The sequence below is a fragment of the Camelus bactrianus genome, chromosome 16, assembly GCF_048773025.1.
Source record: "Camelus bactrianus isolate YW-2024 breed Bactrian camel chromosome 16, ASM4877302v1, whole genome shotgun sequence".
NCBI lineage: Eukaryota > Metazoa > Chordata > Mammalia > Artiodactyla > Camelidae > Camelus > Camelus bactrianus.
Genome location: NC_133554.1, coordinates 44,307,082 through 44,319,939, shown reverse-complemented (window position 1 = coordinate 44,319,939; position 12,858 = coordinate 44,307,082). Strand labels below are relative to the sequence as shown.

The following is a 12,858-nucleotide window of genomic DNA, read 5'->3' as shown; positions in this document are numbered from 1 at the left end:
TATCCAGTCTTCTATTGATGGACATTTGGATCTTTGCCCATTTGGGGCTATTATGAATAAAGCCACTGTAAACATTCTTGTATAAGTCTCTGTGGGCATGTTTTCATTCCTTTTAAGCAGGTGCCTTGTAGTGGAATGCTCCGTCATGAGGCAGGTAGATATGTGTTTAGTATAGGAAATTGCCAACAATATTTTACTTACTCTTTAACAACACAAGTTGTATTTATTGGTTTATGTCTGTCTCTTCTTTGGGACTGATAGCTCTTTAAAGCTAAGACATATCTTATTCTTTGTATTTATACCAATGCCTAATACAGTGTCTGCATATATTTGGTGCTCCATAAATGTTGAGTAAGTAGCTATAGTTCTTTATTTCTATTACTCATATGGAATTTATCACGTGCTATATTGTTAGTTGAACTCATCTTTCTTCTCTATTAGATTGCAAGCTTCTTAATAAGTAGGAACTTGTTTTATTCTTACAAAATTTCTAAGAATATCTGTCACATTGCTTTGAAAATTATGTGTGATGTATGAATGAATAAACCAGCCTGTGACCTAGAAGGTGAAGATCCTGGGACAAAAGAACAAGAAAAGTTTGCCTTCTGTCTCGTCTGATTGGGAAGAAGGAGAGAAGGAAAACCAGGCAGAGCTTCTATCATATCCATTGCCCAAATTTTGGCAGGGGTGGGATGGGCACCTGTACTCAGTGGAGACTTTCGGCCTGGGAAGAGCATTTTGCACCACTGTGCTTTGTCTAATTTGCCTCCATTCCATTATATGTTGCAGCAGTGAGGGTTCTTACCTTTAGTTGGTGTGACTGTCCCCAAAGCATGTGGTGTGAATCACTAGACAGATTTTATTAGCGTTGCATTATACGTTGACAGAAAATTAGGTTTTCACTTTGCAGGATGTGTTGTTTGTGAAAGAGAAGAAATAGATATAGCATTTGAATATTTAGTATTCTGTTCTTATTTTGCAGTTAAATCCAGATGTGAATGTTTTCCAGCGGAAATTTGTGAATGAAGTTAGAAGATGTGAAGAAATGGATCGAAAGCTTCGTATGTGCACTTTGGTCTTGTATGATGTTCCTGTTGTGAGTCATTTGATTTAAATTAACATTCTCAATAAAGGAAGAAAATACTATAGGAGGAAAAGGAGAGGAAAAATCTTGCAATCTGATGTGAAGATGAATTTCTTGTGTACAAGTAGATTTGTGGTGTTTGGGCTAGGTGGTGCTTAATGGAAACTTTGAGATGATAAGGCTGCAGGCTGAATATATTGGTTATTTTTTTGTGGGAAGAGTCTTATAGCAGCACTACATTATAGAATTCTAAGAGGTAGGACCCAGAACACCATCATTTTTAGATGTCAGCATAGCCATCTTTTAATTTGAGCTACTTGTGGGGGAAGAAACTAACATCTGTTAAGGTCCTATTGAGAGTTTGGGTATTCATATACTTTATTTCATTCATTCCCCACAGCATTCCTTCAAGATAGGTGATACCACATTTAGTAAATGAGGAAACCAAACATCAGAGAAGTTAAGTGACTTGCCCAAGAACATAAACGGTCTTGATGGAATCAGTGTTTGAATCCAGGTTTTCTATGTCTCCAAAACCCAAGATCCTCCTACTGTATTATGCCAGTCTTCAGGTAGCTGTTAGGTGAATTTAGTCCCCATGCTAAAAAAATAAGTCAGTAGTTATCACCTGAAACACTTTTCTCTTTTGATATTTTGGGACCTTATTCTGTGCTTTGTTTTTTGTTTTGTTTTAACTCAAAACCAACCTGTTTTCAAATTTAATGAAACCCTTGTGGTCTGGAGTTGTCTCCCTAGCGTGCTAAGCAGCAACTGCTCTATTGAATCACACTCTTCTGAAGCTCTCCTCTCCCAACAGTATCTGTGAGCAGAGCCATCACACAGTAATAGTCACACGGGGTAGAGTGCTGACACCGATGAGGACCAGTTTTAAGGTCACAAGAGGGAAGGAAGACAGTAGTGGGATGATAACCCTCTTTGAGGTACCTGTGCTTTAGAGAATATGGGGTTGGAGGAAGAGGAATGTGGAGAAAAAGGGATTTACATATTCTGCTTATTTTATGTAAAAATGTCTTTCTTAGAATGAAGCTCTTTTTAGGCAGGTTTGGGGTCATCTTATTTTTTTCCTCAAATATTGGCAATTCCAGACATGTGCACCTAGACATGAATGTCCTCATTCTGTCATTTTAGGATTTGTTGAGAAAGAGATAAGGAAAGCTAATATCCCAATTATGGACACTGGCGAAAACCCAGAGGTGCCCTTCCCCCGGGACATGATTGACTTAGAGGTAAACAGTTCTTCTGAGGAAGCCAGATAAGTTTCTTTCTCCTTAAATTACTTTTCTGAGTAGGTGGAGAGTAGGCTAATTCTTGTTGTCCTTGTCTGTTGATTGCAAGTTTCTTGTGCATGGGATTAAAATGAATTCCCTTTTTTTATGGTATAGAATGTTGTGGTATCTCAAAAACTATCACATGCCACTAAATAAATTATTTGCTTATTAAATTAATTATTGGCTTATTGAAATTTTATTGAATGAGTATCAGTTTGTCTAGTAATTTATTAATCTCATAGACTAAATGAATAGCCAATAGACTTTTCAGTAATTATTTTGTCTATTCAAAGTCCCCTGAGGGATTTAACCAAGAGTATATAATAGACAAAGACCATTTTAAGCAAAAACAAACAAACAAACAAAAATTATAAAGAAAATTGCCCTGGTAAAAACACAGTACAATTGTCCCTCAGTATCCAAAGGGGACCGGTTCCAGGCCTTCCCTTGGACACCAAAATCTGCTGGTGCTCAAGTTCCTTATTTAAAATGGCTGTGGTATTTGCATATAACCTATGCACATCCTCCCTCCTACTTTAAATCATTTCTAGATTACTTATAATCTCTAATACAATGCAAATACTATTAAGTAGTGGCAAATACAATGTAAATTCTAAATAGTTGCTGGTGGGTGGCAGGTTCAAGTTTTGCTTTTTGGAACTTTCTGGAAATTTTTTTCCCCCAGATATTTTCTAACCGTGGTTGGTTGAATCTGCAGATGTGGAACCCAAGGATATATAGGGCTAACTGTACTTGCTGGGTGAATATAAGATACCTTTGAATTGTTAGGGTGGCAAGAGTTCTGTGGGATGGATGGATTCACCTGTCTTTCAGAGCGAGCATATTAAGCTGAGTTTGAGTTAATAGGTTTCTTTTTTTTTTTTTTTTTCTGTAGGCCAATTTCGAGAAGATTGAAAATGAACTGAAGGAAATCAACACAAACCAGGAAGCTCTGAAGAGAAACTTCTTGGAACTGACTGAATTAAAATTTATACTTCGCAAAACTCAGCAGTTTTTCGATGAGGTCAGACTATCGTTTCTGTTGGTATTTGAGCAGCTGAGATTGCACCAGCACAAGTGGGCCATGTTTTTATTCCAGTGATTATTTTAATTTGCTGATTTGAAAGCAATACCATTTTTGCACCGTTTTAGTTGAAGAAATGTCAGATTATGTTCCATTTTTCATGCAGTACCCAGCCAGCCATGGTTTTGTATATTTTTGCATTTTCAGCAATTTTTCATCTCAAAATGGGGAAAGGAACCCTAAAATAGTTGTATAAACATAGTTGGATGAAATTTTTACATTATATTTTAAGGTAAGTATATGCTTAAGGGTAAAGTTGAAGCAGTAAGAAACATTTGGTTATACTTAAAACTATAACAAAGATCTAATCTCCAAAACCTTTTTGTCATTAAATTTTAATTTTTTTTGTGTGCTTGCTTATTGACCTTTCAGCACATTTTTAAGTGCTTCAGAAGCACATGTCACAGTTTGATTTTTCAAGGACTTTTCTTAGTGTTGTGTGGAAATACTGGTAGGATGCCTGTTTGAAATTCCTGGATTTTCATATAAACTCAACTGCATTACCTTGTAGGGAAAAATGTTAATAAGTTCCTGGGTTAAAAATGTAGGTGACTAAGTTGCCAGGTGACAGCTTGCTGAGGTGACCCCAAGGAAAGGATTTGGAGCAAGGCTTTCAGAAGGCTTCCTTCTCCTAATTAAAACTGGGGAGGAGTCTTAGCTTTAAGCCTGGACATGCTTTTTCTGATGGCCTAAAATATGGGTAACTCTTTTATAGGTGTCTTTGCCACCAGATTAACATCAGATGTTTCAGAATTTGTCCCAGTCACTGTTCAGTGTTCCTTCCCATAAGTTCTTCATTTCCTTTGCTCAACAACAACAAAAATTGGCAAAGCTTTTTAAAAAAATGGAGGGCCCATTTTAGTTAGCATCTGATATATTCTCAGTTTTACGTTTAATTTCTGTCTTTTGAGGAAAGAACAACTCTCCCTAGTTCTCTAGACTGGCGCAGGGGTTTGCCAACCAGCAACTTCAGCCTCACCTGGGAACTTGTCTGGATGCAAATTTTCAGTCTTCACACCAAACTTATTTAGTCAAAAGCTCTGTAGGTGGGGCCCAGCAATCTATTCTCACAAGGTGATTCTGGGGAATGCTAGTGTGACAACCACTGGGCTAGCGAAAGTCAGCTGAAGGTGTGATACATTCCTCAGTAACTAAGGATCTGACTCAGAGAAGCCATGCTAATTAAAAAGATCTGCCAGAGCAAGGGAAAGGGGAGAAGCTCATACGAAGTTAATTGTCCAGTCCTCCTAAGAATCAGGATCTGGCTCTTTATCAGGGAGGGTTGGTGTGAATATTCAGTTTGTTCACTTAGTTGAGAATTCTGAGACTCACGGTAACTTCTTTCACCAGTCCCCAATATCATCACATTAGAGGGTATGGAATAGTGTGATTTACTCATTCCAAGTGTTTCAGGTCTTTTGCAACAGGCATGGCCACTAATACCAAATGGTTCTGATGAACACATAATCTGGAATTCCAGTATGCTCACTGCCTAAATAGTATTTTATTTATACTCATTAATTCATGGAGCATTTGATAAGCACCTACTCTTTGCGAGGCATGAGATGAGTAAGACATGGTCCCTATGTTCAAGGAATATATTACTTGGTCATATCAGGAAACATCCTTGAACACAGTGCCTCCACATGCTATACACACCCAAGCTGCTGCCCCCAGATTCAAAGTAAATCTGGCCCCAAGATCAAAGTTCAGTTACTTTTATCGTTATTTGGGATTTAACTCTTTTACCCCCCTCCCCCATTTTTTCCTCTTTTGATATAGTCTTTAGTTTACTTCTGGGAGGTTGTTGAGATGTATGAAAATGTTTTTCATAACCTCCTGAGTTTAAGGATTGGGATAGGCTTCCTAGTCTAGTTCATTCTGAAGAAATTCTGAGTGAAGACTGACAAATGGACTCCCTTAAGGGAAATAGTCACTTAAACTGTTAATTTTATAATAAAAAGTAAAAACAAACTAAGGGGAACCACTTGGAAGGATGATATAAGATTTTCACATTGTAGTTATGGGTTTAGGAATTTTCTCTGTGATTAATAGGTCTAAACATGAAATGCCAATCCTGAGAAGGCAGGCTCTATCTAAGTCTTCATGACTGTCATGCCCTACCCATGGTATGTTGTTTTCCCCCTCCTACTTTTGCAAAGCATTTTTTAAAAAAAATCTCTGTAAGTACTTTTGAGCATGAGACCTTGGTTGCAAGTGGTTCTTCTACTGCTTTTGTCATCCATCCCTCTCATTCCAGGATGAGGTGCCTTCTGGCAAGAACAGCTCTCCCCTTTCTCTCCCAGTGCACAGTCAGTGCCTTGCTCGCTCTTGCTGTTTGCTCGTAGTCTCAACCAGGTGCCTTTCAACAGCCCCTGCCCTGCTGTGGCCAAAAAGCAGGCTCAGGTGTCACTGCCCTGATAGGAGACAAGACCTCACAGAGTTAAGTGCATCTGCAGGTGCAACTGCACCCTTTAAATAATGCAAAAGATAAGGAAACTTGGGACCCTCAAATCTCAGAAATGTAGATTTTTCATGAGACTTTCTTCCATGCCTGAGATTATAACGTTTGCAAATGGCCTAAAACACTACCAATTTTAAACCCTTCTTTTTAATATAATTTGGTGAATATGATCAGTAATTTGCAATAATGAGTTGGTAGAAAATGGCTAAATCAGAAAATGATTCTTTCTATCACCAGGCATAGGGGTTATGATTGGCGAGGTGTGTAGAAGGGGAGAAGTAAACATATGTTGAATATTCTTATGATTTACCATGATTACAAATTCAACTTAGCCATTTCTTATCCAGAAAATTTAAAATGACTTGTTAATGATTATCCTTTTCTCAGTCTTCTTGCTTATGAAGAACTGTAAGAGCTGGAGAGATTTCTCTGCATCTTTTACCATAAGCACCGTTACATATGAAAGCGTAAAGAAGACTGGAAAAGTAATGGTTAATGGCATGCAGATCCCTGCCTTCCTTTCCTTCTGAATTTTCCATGCATTTGCTTTCTTTACTTTTCTTTCTCATCTGCCATCTCCTTGGGGCTTCAGTGAATACTTCAGGTAACGAAATGTAATTTCTTTCTCCACGTAGATGGAAATAAAAGTGTTTGCTCTTGGTAGTTAATGTAGCTTGAACTGGACGTGCTGCTTATACTGAAGTATAAAAATAGAACTGCTGAGGTTCTGCTACTTCCTTTTCCAAGGCATGGTTTTAGCATTCTGACTGGGGGAAGGGGGTAAACCAGAGGGCACAGCAAGTAATTTAGAAAAACCTTGGCAGTATTGTCATTAGAGAACCCAGAGTAGGATTTAGATACTTGATCACATGGTTTTAGATATTGTTTTAAAGGCCCTCAGTTAGTGGTTCTGGACATCCTAGCTTCTCATCAGGCACAATTACTTGATTTGAAAAATTTTGACTTTCCTAAGACTTAGGATTCATAAGTGAAATTATTCATTAGGATATTACTGCAACTTTCTTTTTAATTCTGCTGTTTTTTGGGTTTTTTTTTAAATTCCCAGAGAACTCTAGTCTTTGGAGTAGTCTGGTTGCTAAGCACTATTTGCTGTTCCATCAGTTATCCCCTTTAGAGCACATAGTTTGCACTGGGTCTGGTCTTTAGGGTTTACTTAAAACAGATCTTGTGAACCATGTAGGAAAGTAGGTGGGAGTCTTGTGGGTAGTAGTCAGTCTCACTGGTTTTTGCCGAGGGACATCCTTCTTAAACAAGTTAAAATATGGTCGTCGTCTGGATCCTGAAAACAAGTTGCCTGTGGCTTGCAGAGGGCTGATTTGATTTTAAGGAGAAACAGAAAGAGCCCCTAAACTTCCATTTGACAACAAGTGGTAACCTGCACCCCTGTTACGTCATCTTAAAGCTTTCCAAATCTCATGACAGTATTTCTCTGCACTTATGGTGTACCCAGTGCCTATCTTTCCCTTTTTTTTTTTTTTAAATGGTTGTGGTTGAGAGTTGATCAACTAGAATTTACTTCCTGAACAATTGCTTTCACTCATTTAGGCTTTCAGACTTATCATCGGGTTTATACTCAGTTCCCCACCCCAACCCCTCTTTGACTTTACATTGATGGTCCTATGACTTTATCAAATAAGATTCCCTTATTGGATTCTTTTTGATAGCGGGGTTGACAGGAGTGGAATCAAGCTGAAATTTGGAGTGAAAATGATAGAGGAAAATTCTGACTTTTTGTTAGTTTAGCTTTTGAAAAGGAAGGTTATTCTGGCTTACTTCTAGCCTTTGGTCAAACAAGCAGTGTGTGGATATTGAAGTTGGGGAGATAAGCAGTGGAGAAGTCAATTGGCTTTCATTTTTTAGGGCAGCTTCTCCTTCCTGAGAAGAGGAAGAGGTGGGATGTCTAGAGAGAGGCTAGAAAATGTAGACCTACATCTGAGAAGGTCCCACTCCTCCTTCATTTTATTGAATAAACTGTCATGGTGGACATCATTTTAAATCTAAACAATTAAACTAGCCCACATGCTCTCTAGTGGCTTATTATCTGTTACTTTTTCTTCACTTGATTCAGATTATTGGCTTGAGTTATGTTCCCAAGAATCCTTAAACTGTAAAGCCTACATGAACTTTTTAATATTGCTAGATGCCTGATCAGAAACTCAGACATTCAGATATGTTTTCACTTTTCCTTCCCTTTATGGTGCAGTGGAGGCTCATGCCTGCGCAGCTATTGGGCTTCTTAGCCTTTTAGAGAAAGAAATACTCTTTAAATCCTATGGTTTGGAGTACTTTCTGCAGTGGCCATGCTGAAGGTTCTCATGTTCTGAATTTTCAAGAGCATGGAAAACCTAGAAATCTGGAGACGTCCCTTCTGTCTTTCTCCTGTACAAGACAGTGACGGTGGCTTGCCTTCTTCCTTGGGAAGAAAGTCTCCATCTTTCACAGGGAAAATTCTAGTTTGTAGCTGCCTGGAAATTCGATGTTGAAAGTGTCTGCAGAGCTGCCTTGTTTTTTCTCAAAAGAAAGAGATAGTTCAGCTTCTATCCACATACAAAGGTGTTTCCTGGTACTTACATGGCTCATTCAGGGAAGCCTAAGAGAAAAAATGGTTTCCACCAAGTGACAGATTTATACAAGTGTCACCATCATTTAATGTTTTTTTTTCCTTTATTCCTTATTTCTAAAACCATTTCCCCAGATGCTTTACTGGGGCAGTTGTGCTTTCTTTACCTCTTGTTTCTTTCCTTTGCTTTCTTCCTCTATTCTTCTTATTCTTCTTGTCTTCTTTCTGTGGGTATGTCTTCTCTTTTGGTGATTTTTTTCATCTTTACTTTCTGAACCTTATCTCCTGGTTCCTCGTTCCCTGCATGCCACTAACTATTTTCATTAGATACTAATTGATTTGTGAATTCAGGCTGAATTGCATCATCAGCAGATGGCGGATCCAGACCTGTTGGAAGAGTCTTCGTCCCTCTTGGAACCAAGTGAGATGGGAAGAGGCACGCCTTTAAGGCTTGGGTAAGTACCGCTTCAACCCTCCGTACTCAGTGGGGTCATGTTCACTTTTGCTGTTCAAAAGAACAGTGAGACTGGGCATTCACTTGCTTCCAGGATGCGCTGTCTTTTGAGCTCATTCCAAGGTGTTCTAAGTCGCTTTGGATTCAGTTCCTGAGTTGTTCTGTCACCTCTGCTGGGTCCAGGAATCAGACTTTGGCAGCCCCACTGACATAGCAATGTGTAGCCTCGTGTTTGTCATCTTTGCCCCCTCCTCTCACCTTCCTTCCATCCCATGGTATGGACCAGTTCCCAATCTGGCTCTTCTCCCCCCACAGCTTCGTGGCTGGTGTGATTAACCGGGAGCGCATCCCTACTTTTGAGCGCATGCTTTGGCGGGTGTGCCGGGGGAATGTGTTCCTGCGGCAAGCTGAAATCGAGAACCCCCTGGAGGATCCTGTGACTGTAAGACAAGGAAATTGCATCCTGTGGAGTAGGTCTTGTAAAGGGAGCTCAGAGCAGTGACGCAGCAGGCACCACCTGAATCTGACCCTCCCACAGAGAAGCCCTTATGTGTACCCTGCTTTTATCTGCAAATTTGAAGGACTGCTCTTTCCTCTTTACCTCCATCATATGTGTACATATGAAGTGTACATGGCATGTGCACATATGTTTTTTAAGCTTTACCCATGTAGATATTATTTTGATTGGAAATGTTTTTTTCCAGTTATTTTAAGCTTTAGCTTTATATATTTTCTGTTAGTTACCTCGGGCCAAAAGAAAATTAACTTTCTATGAAAATTAATTTAAAGCGAATCACCTGGTTCCAAGTTTGGTAACATCCATGCGTAAAAAGAGATTTCCTAAACTGGGATCTTTATAAGCTGATGAAGTTTTAAGTTGGTGAAGTTTTTTGTCTATTTGTTGAGAGATTTAGGAACTTAGTTTAGAGATTTGTATCGTGTACAGTAGGATGATCTTCTCCATCCAATGCTTTGGAAAGTAGGGACGGCTTAACATCTTGGCATTTGACATAATGGGACAGAGTTCTTAACATAAACCTACATTAAGTATGGTGAGTCCTGATTTCAAGGATGACAAGCAAAGATTAAATATTCTGGAAAAAAATTTCCTTCACTTTTGTATTACTATTATTTAGAAGTCTAGAGTTGGTTTTTATGTTTTCAATTATCTTTTGGGTTTCTTAAATTAGTATTCTTTGCCCTACCTAAGAAGAGAGGTTAAATTATAAGACTTCTTAGAGTGGGTGGGTCATACAGCTAAAAATGATCTCGGTAAACGGATTTTTATCCTTAGTACCAAGTAGGAATGTGGTGACGCCTAGGTTACAGTGAGTCCCTTTACCTGGAGGAGCAATTAAATAGTCTTACTGAAGGCTGTCCTTGGGTTGTGGAGACACTGCAGTCAGCAGTCACACCTAATGTGGAGCTGTTCTCAGGAATATTCAGACAAGTTCCTGGGCAACAGAAACATTATTTTATCAACAAATTGAGGAGGCGGGGAGGTGTCTGAATATCTCCAACAGAACGGCTGCATGAGGAATGTGCTGTAGTTTATTCCCAGAGAACTTAGGGATTTGATTCTTGAGCCTTACTTTGTTCACTCCTCGTTCCTCCTTATCCTTCTAAAGTTTTGTTGGTTTTCCTGTTATAAAAGCTCTATAGGAATAAGAGAAAATACAGGCAACCAGCGACAGTCCTGGTGAACACCCAGTGTAGCTTATTTTCCTGATCTTTTCTTCTAGTCCTTGCATCAGAAACTTGGTGTTTGGAATGGACTGCCTTCCTCTCTGCCCCTGAAGTCTAAATTAGCATGAATCATAGATTCTACACCAGCATTCTTCCCAGCCACTCAGTTCCTTGTGGTTATTCAGGCCCCTTTATCTGGAGTTTCTAAGCATGGAAACAGGCAGGAATGGCTTCCTTCTCTGTACTTACATCATTTAGACCATATAAGATTTAAAGTTGCATAGATAAATAGGGCTAAATTCTGCTAAGAAGAGAATCATCTTAGCATCTGTGTCAAGCTCCTGGTTGAGTTTAGAACGATTTTTGTGAATTTGCGATTACAGAGCAAATATTCTTGTAGTGGAGCTTAAGAAATGGATTGAGGATAATGGTTGAAGTACAGGGCTGCCATTTGAGGCCACTTAAAGGATTCCAGTTGTTTCTATATCTCCAAGAAAGTGAGTTATTTAAGAATTTTTCTTCTGGATTGGAAGTTTGAATTCTCGGGTTTTGGTTTGGGGCCTAGGGCGACTACGTGCACAAGTCTGTGTTCATCATTTTCTTCCAAGGAGATCAGCTGAAAAACAGAGTCAAGAAAATCTGTGAAGGGTAAGAGAAATATGCCTCCCTCGAGGGTGCAGCCAGGCCACCTAACTGTTAAGCCCATAGAATAGTGAAACACAAACCCTCTTAGTTTGCCTTGACCCGATGAATGTATCTTTTAATAATGTTAAGGTTATTTTAAATAATTAGAAATGGCCTAAGTTTATTTTTTTAAAGACCATCAAAATCTCAATTTTTTTTCCTTGGAAAAGAGCAATTAGGACTCATGGTTTAGAAATTCTACATTGTCCTGAAACAGCGGGTCTGCATACCTAGCAGTGTACCATAGGCACTGTGCCCTTCAGCTTTTCTGAAATTCTGCTTATAAGCTTTTTTTCCATGCCATTTTTCTCCAGTAATTTATAATGTAATTTGTATCACTTTTTTTTAATCTAAAGGAATGTAATAGCTCCAGAGAATGTCAAGACAGTTCAAAATTTGTTCTATCTGTAGGCCACTTCCCGTAAAGAATTATGATTGATTAGTTCAACTAACCCTGTTTTGGTTCTTCTAGTAAATTGGGTTACTTTCTGAGATTACTTGAATTGGCTCAGGTAAGAAATTTCAGCATGCCTCAGGCTGTGTCTGTGCATTCCAGGTTCCGGGCCTCACTCTATCCCTGCCCTGAGACGCCACAGGAGAGGAAGGAAATGGCTTCTGGAGTTAACACCAGGATTGACGATCTCCAAATGGTACACAGAGGGCTGGAGGGAACTTGTTTTTGCGAAATACTGCAATAAGAGAACACTTCACTTCCTTGAAACACTAACAGTTTATGAGGCACCTGCAGCAGCCCAGGATACATTTCTCGTTTGCTATTTTAAGTCATCCCCTGAAACTTTTCCTCGGCTCCCAAGGGGAGCGACTTAAAAATGGCGTTAATCATCTTCAAATAAGACAAGAATGCTATGCACCTAAAATCGTTGTTGCTTAGCATATTCAATTCCCTTCCTCTTGAGTTTGAGATATTTTTATAATAAAATTTAGTATGCTTAATTAAGGGGAAAAAAAATCAAATGCTACAGAAGTATATACAAAATCAGTTCTGTCTCTCACACACACATTCTACCTCCAGAGGAAGCCACTCTTAAACAACTTGGTGTGCACCCTTCTGGTCACCTTGGATCTAAACCACTGAGTCTGGCCAAAGAGGCCTGGTGTCACTCTTGTACCCAAGAAAAGACTGTGTTAGCTTTTTACCAAATTGCAGTGTGTGTGGTTTGCACACACCAGCGTTGTCACAGAGTTCTCAGGAAGGATTGATTCATACATACGTGGAAGGAAAAGGGTGCCCAGTTGGAGCTTTGTTCCCTGTTGAAAGAATGTGGTGATTGCCCCCTTGAAACATTAACAAACATACTTAATCCCAAAGGCAGTTCTTTCCAGCAGTGGCAGAATTGTCAGAGATATGTTGTAACTCCCATTTCAACACTTTTTCTCATCTTTCTGTATGTGACCCACTAACTTGACCTCTTGCCGGCTCCTCTGAGATACACTTATCTGTTTAACCAAGGGAAGAGAGTTTTTTAGAACTGCTGGTGGGTGAAAAGTCGTATTAGTATGTTCTGGGTTCT

At 39.2% G+C, this 12,858-nt stretch overlaps 1 protein-coding gene across 10 annotated transcripts in view; it reads left to right on the top strand.

The window, feature by feature from the left end:
* Positions 1-12,858, top strand: part of ATP6V0A1 (ATPase H+ transporting V0 subunit a1) — a 76,342-nt gene that overhangs the window by 34,638 nt on the left and 28,846 nt on the right. For 6 of the 10 annotated variants that reach the window (XM_074343370.1, XM_074343378.1, XM_074343375.1 and 3 more), the window contains exons 3-9: positions 983-1,061; positions 2,234-2,331; positions 3,269-3,397; positions 8,854-8,957; positions 9,272-9,398; positions 11,208-11,290; positions 11,883-11,976. In XM_074343370.1, coding sequence (XP_074199471.1) covers positions 983-1,061; positions 2,234-2,331; positions 3,269-3,397; positions 8,854-8,957; positions 9,272-9,398; positions 11,208-11,290; positions 11,883-11,976 — 714 coding nt within the window. The remainder of the gene's footprint in view (positions 1-982; positions 1,062-2,233; positions 2,332-3,268; positions 3,398-8,853; positions 8,958-9,271; positions 9,399-11,207; positions 11,291-11,882; positions 11,977-12,858) is intronic. The other 4 variants (XM_074343377.1, XM_074343373.1, XM_074343376.1 and 1 more) reach the window with 1 other exon arrangement.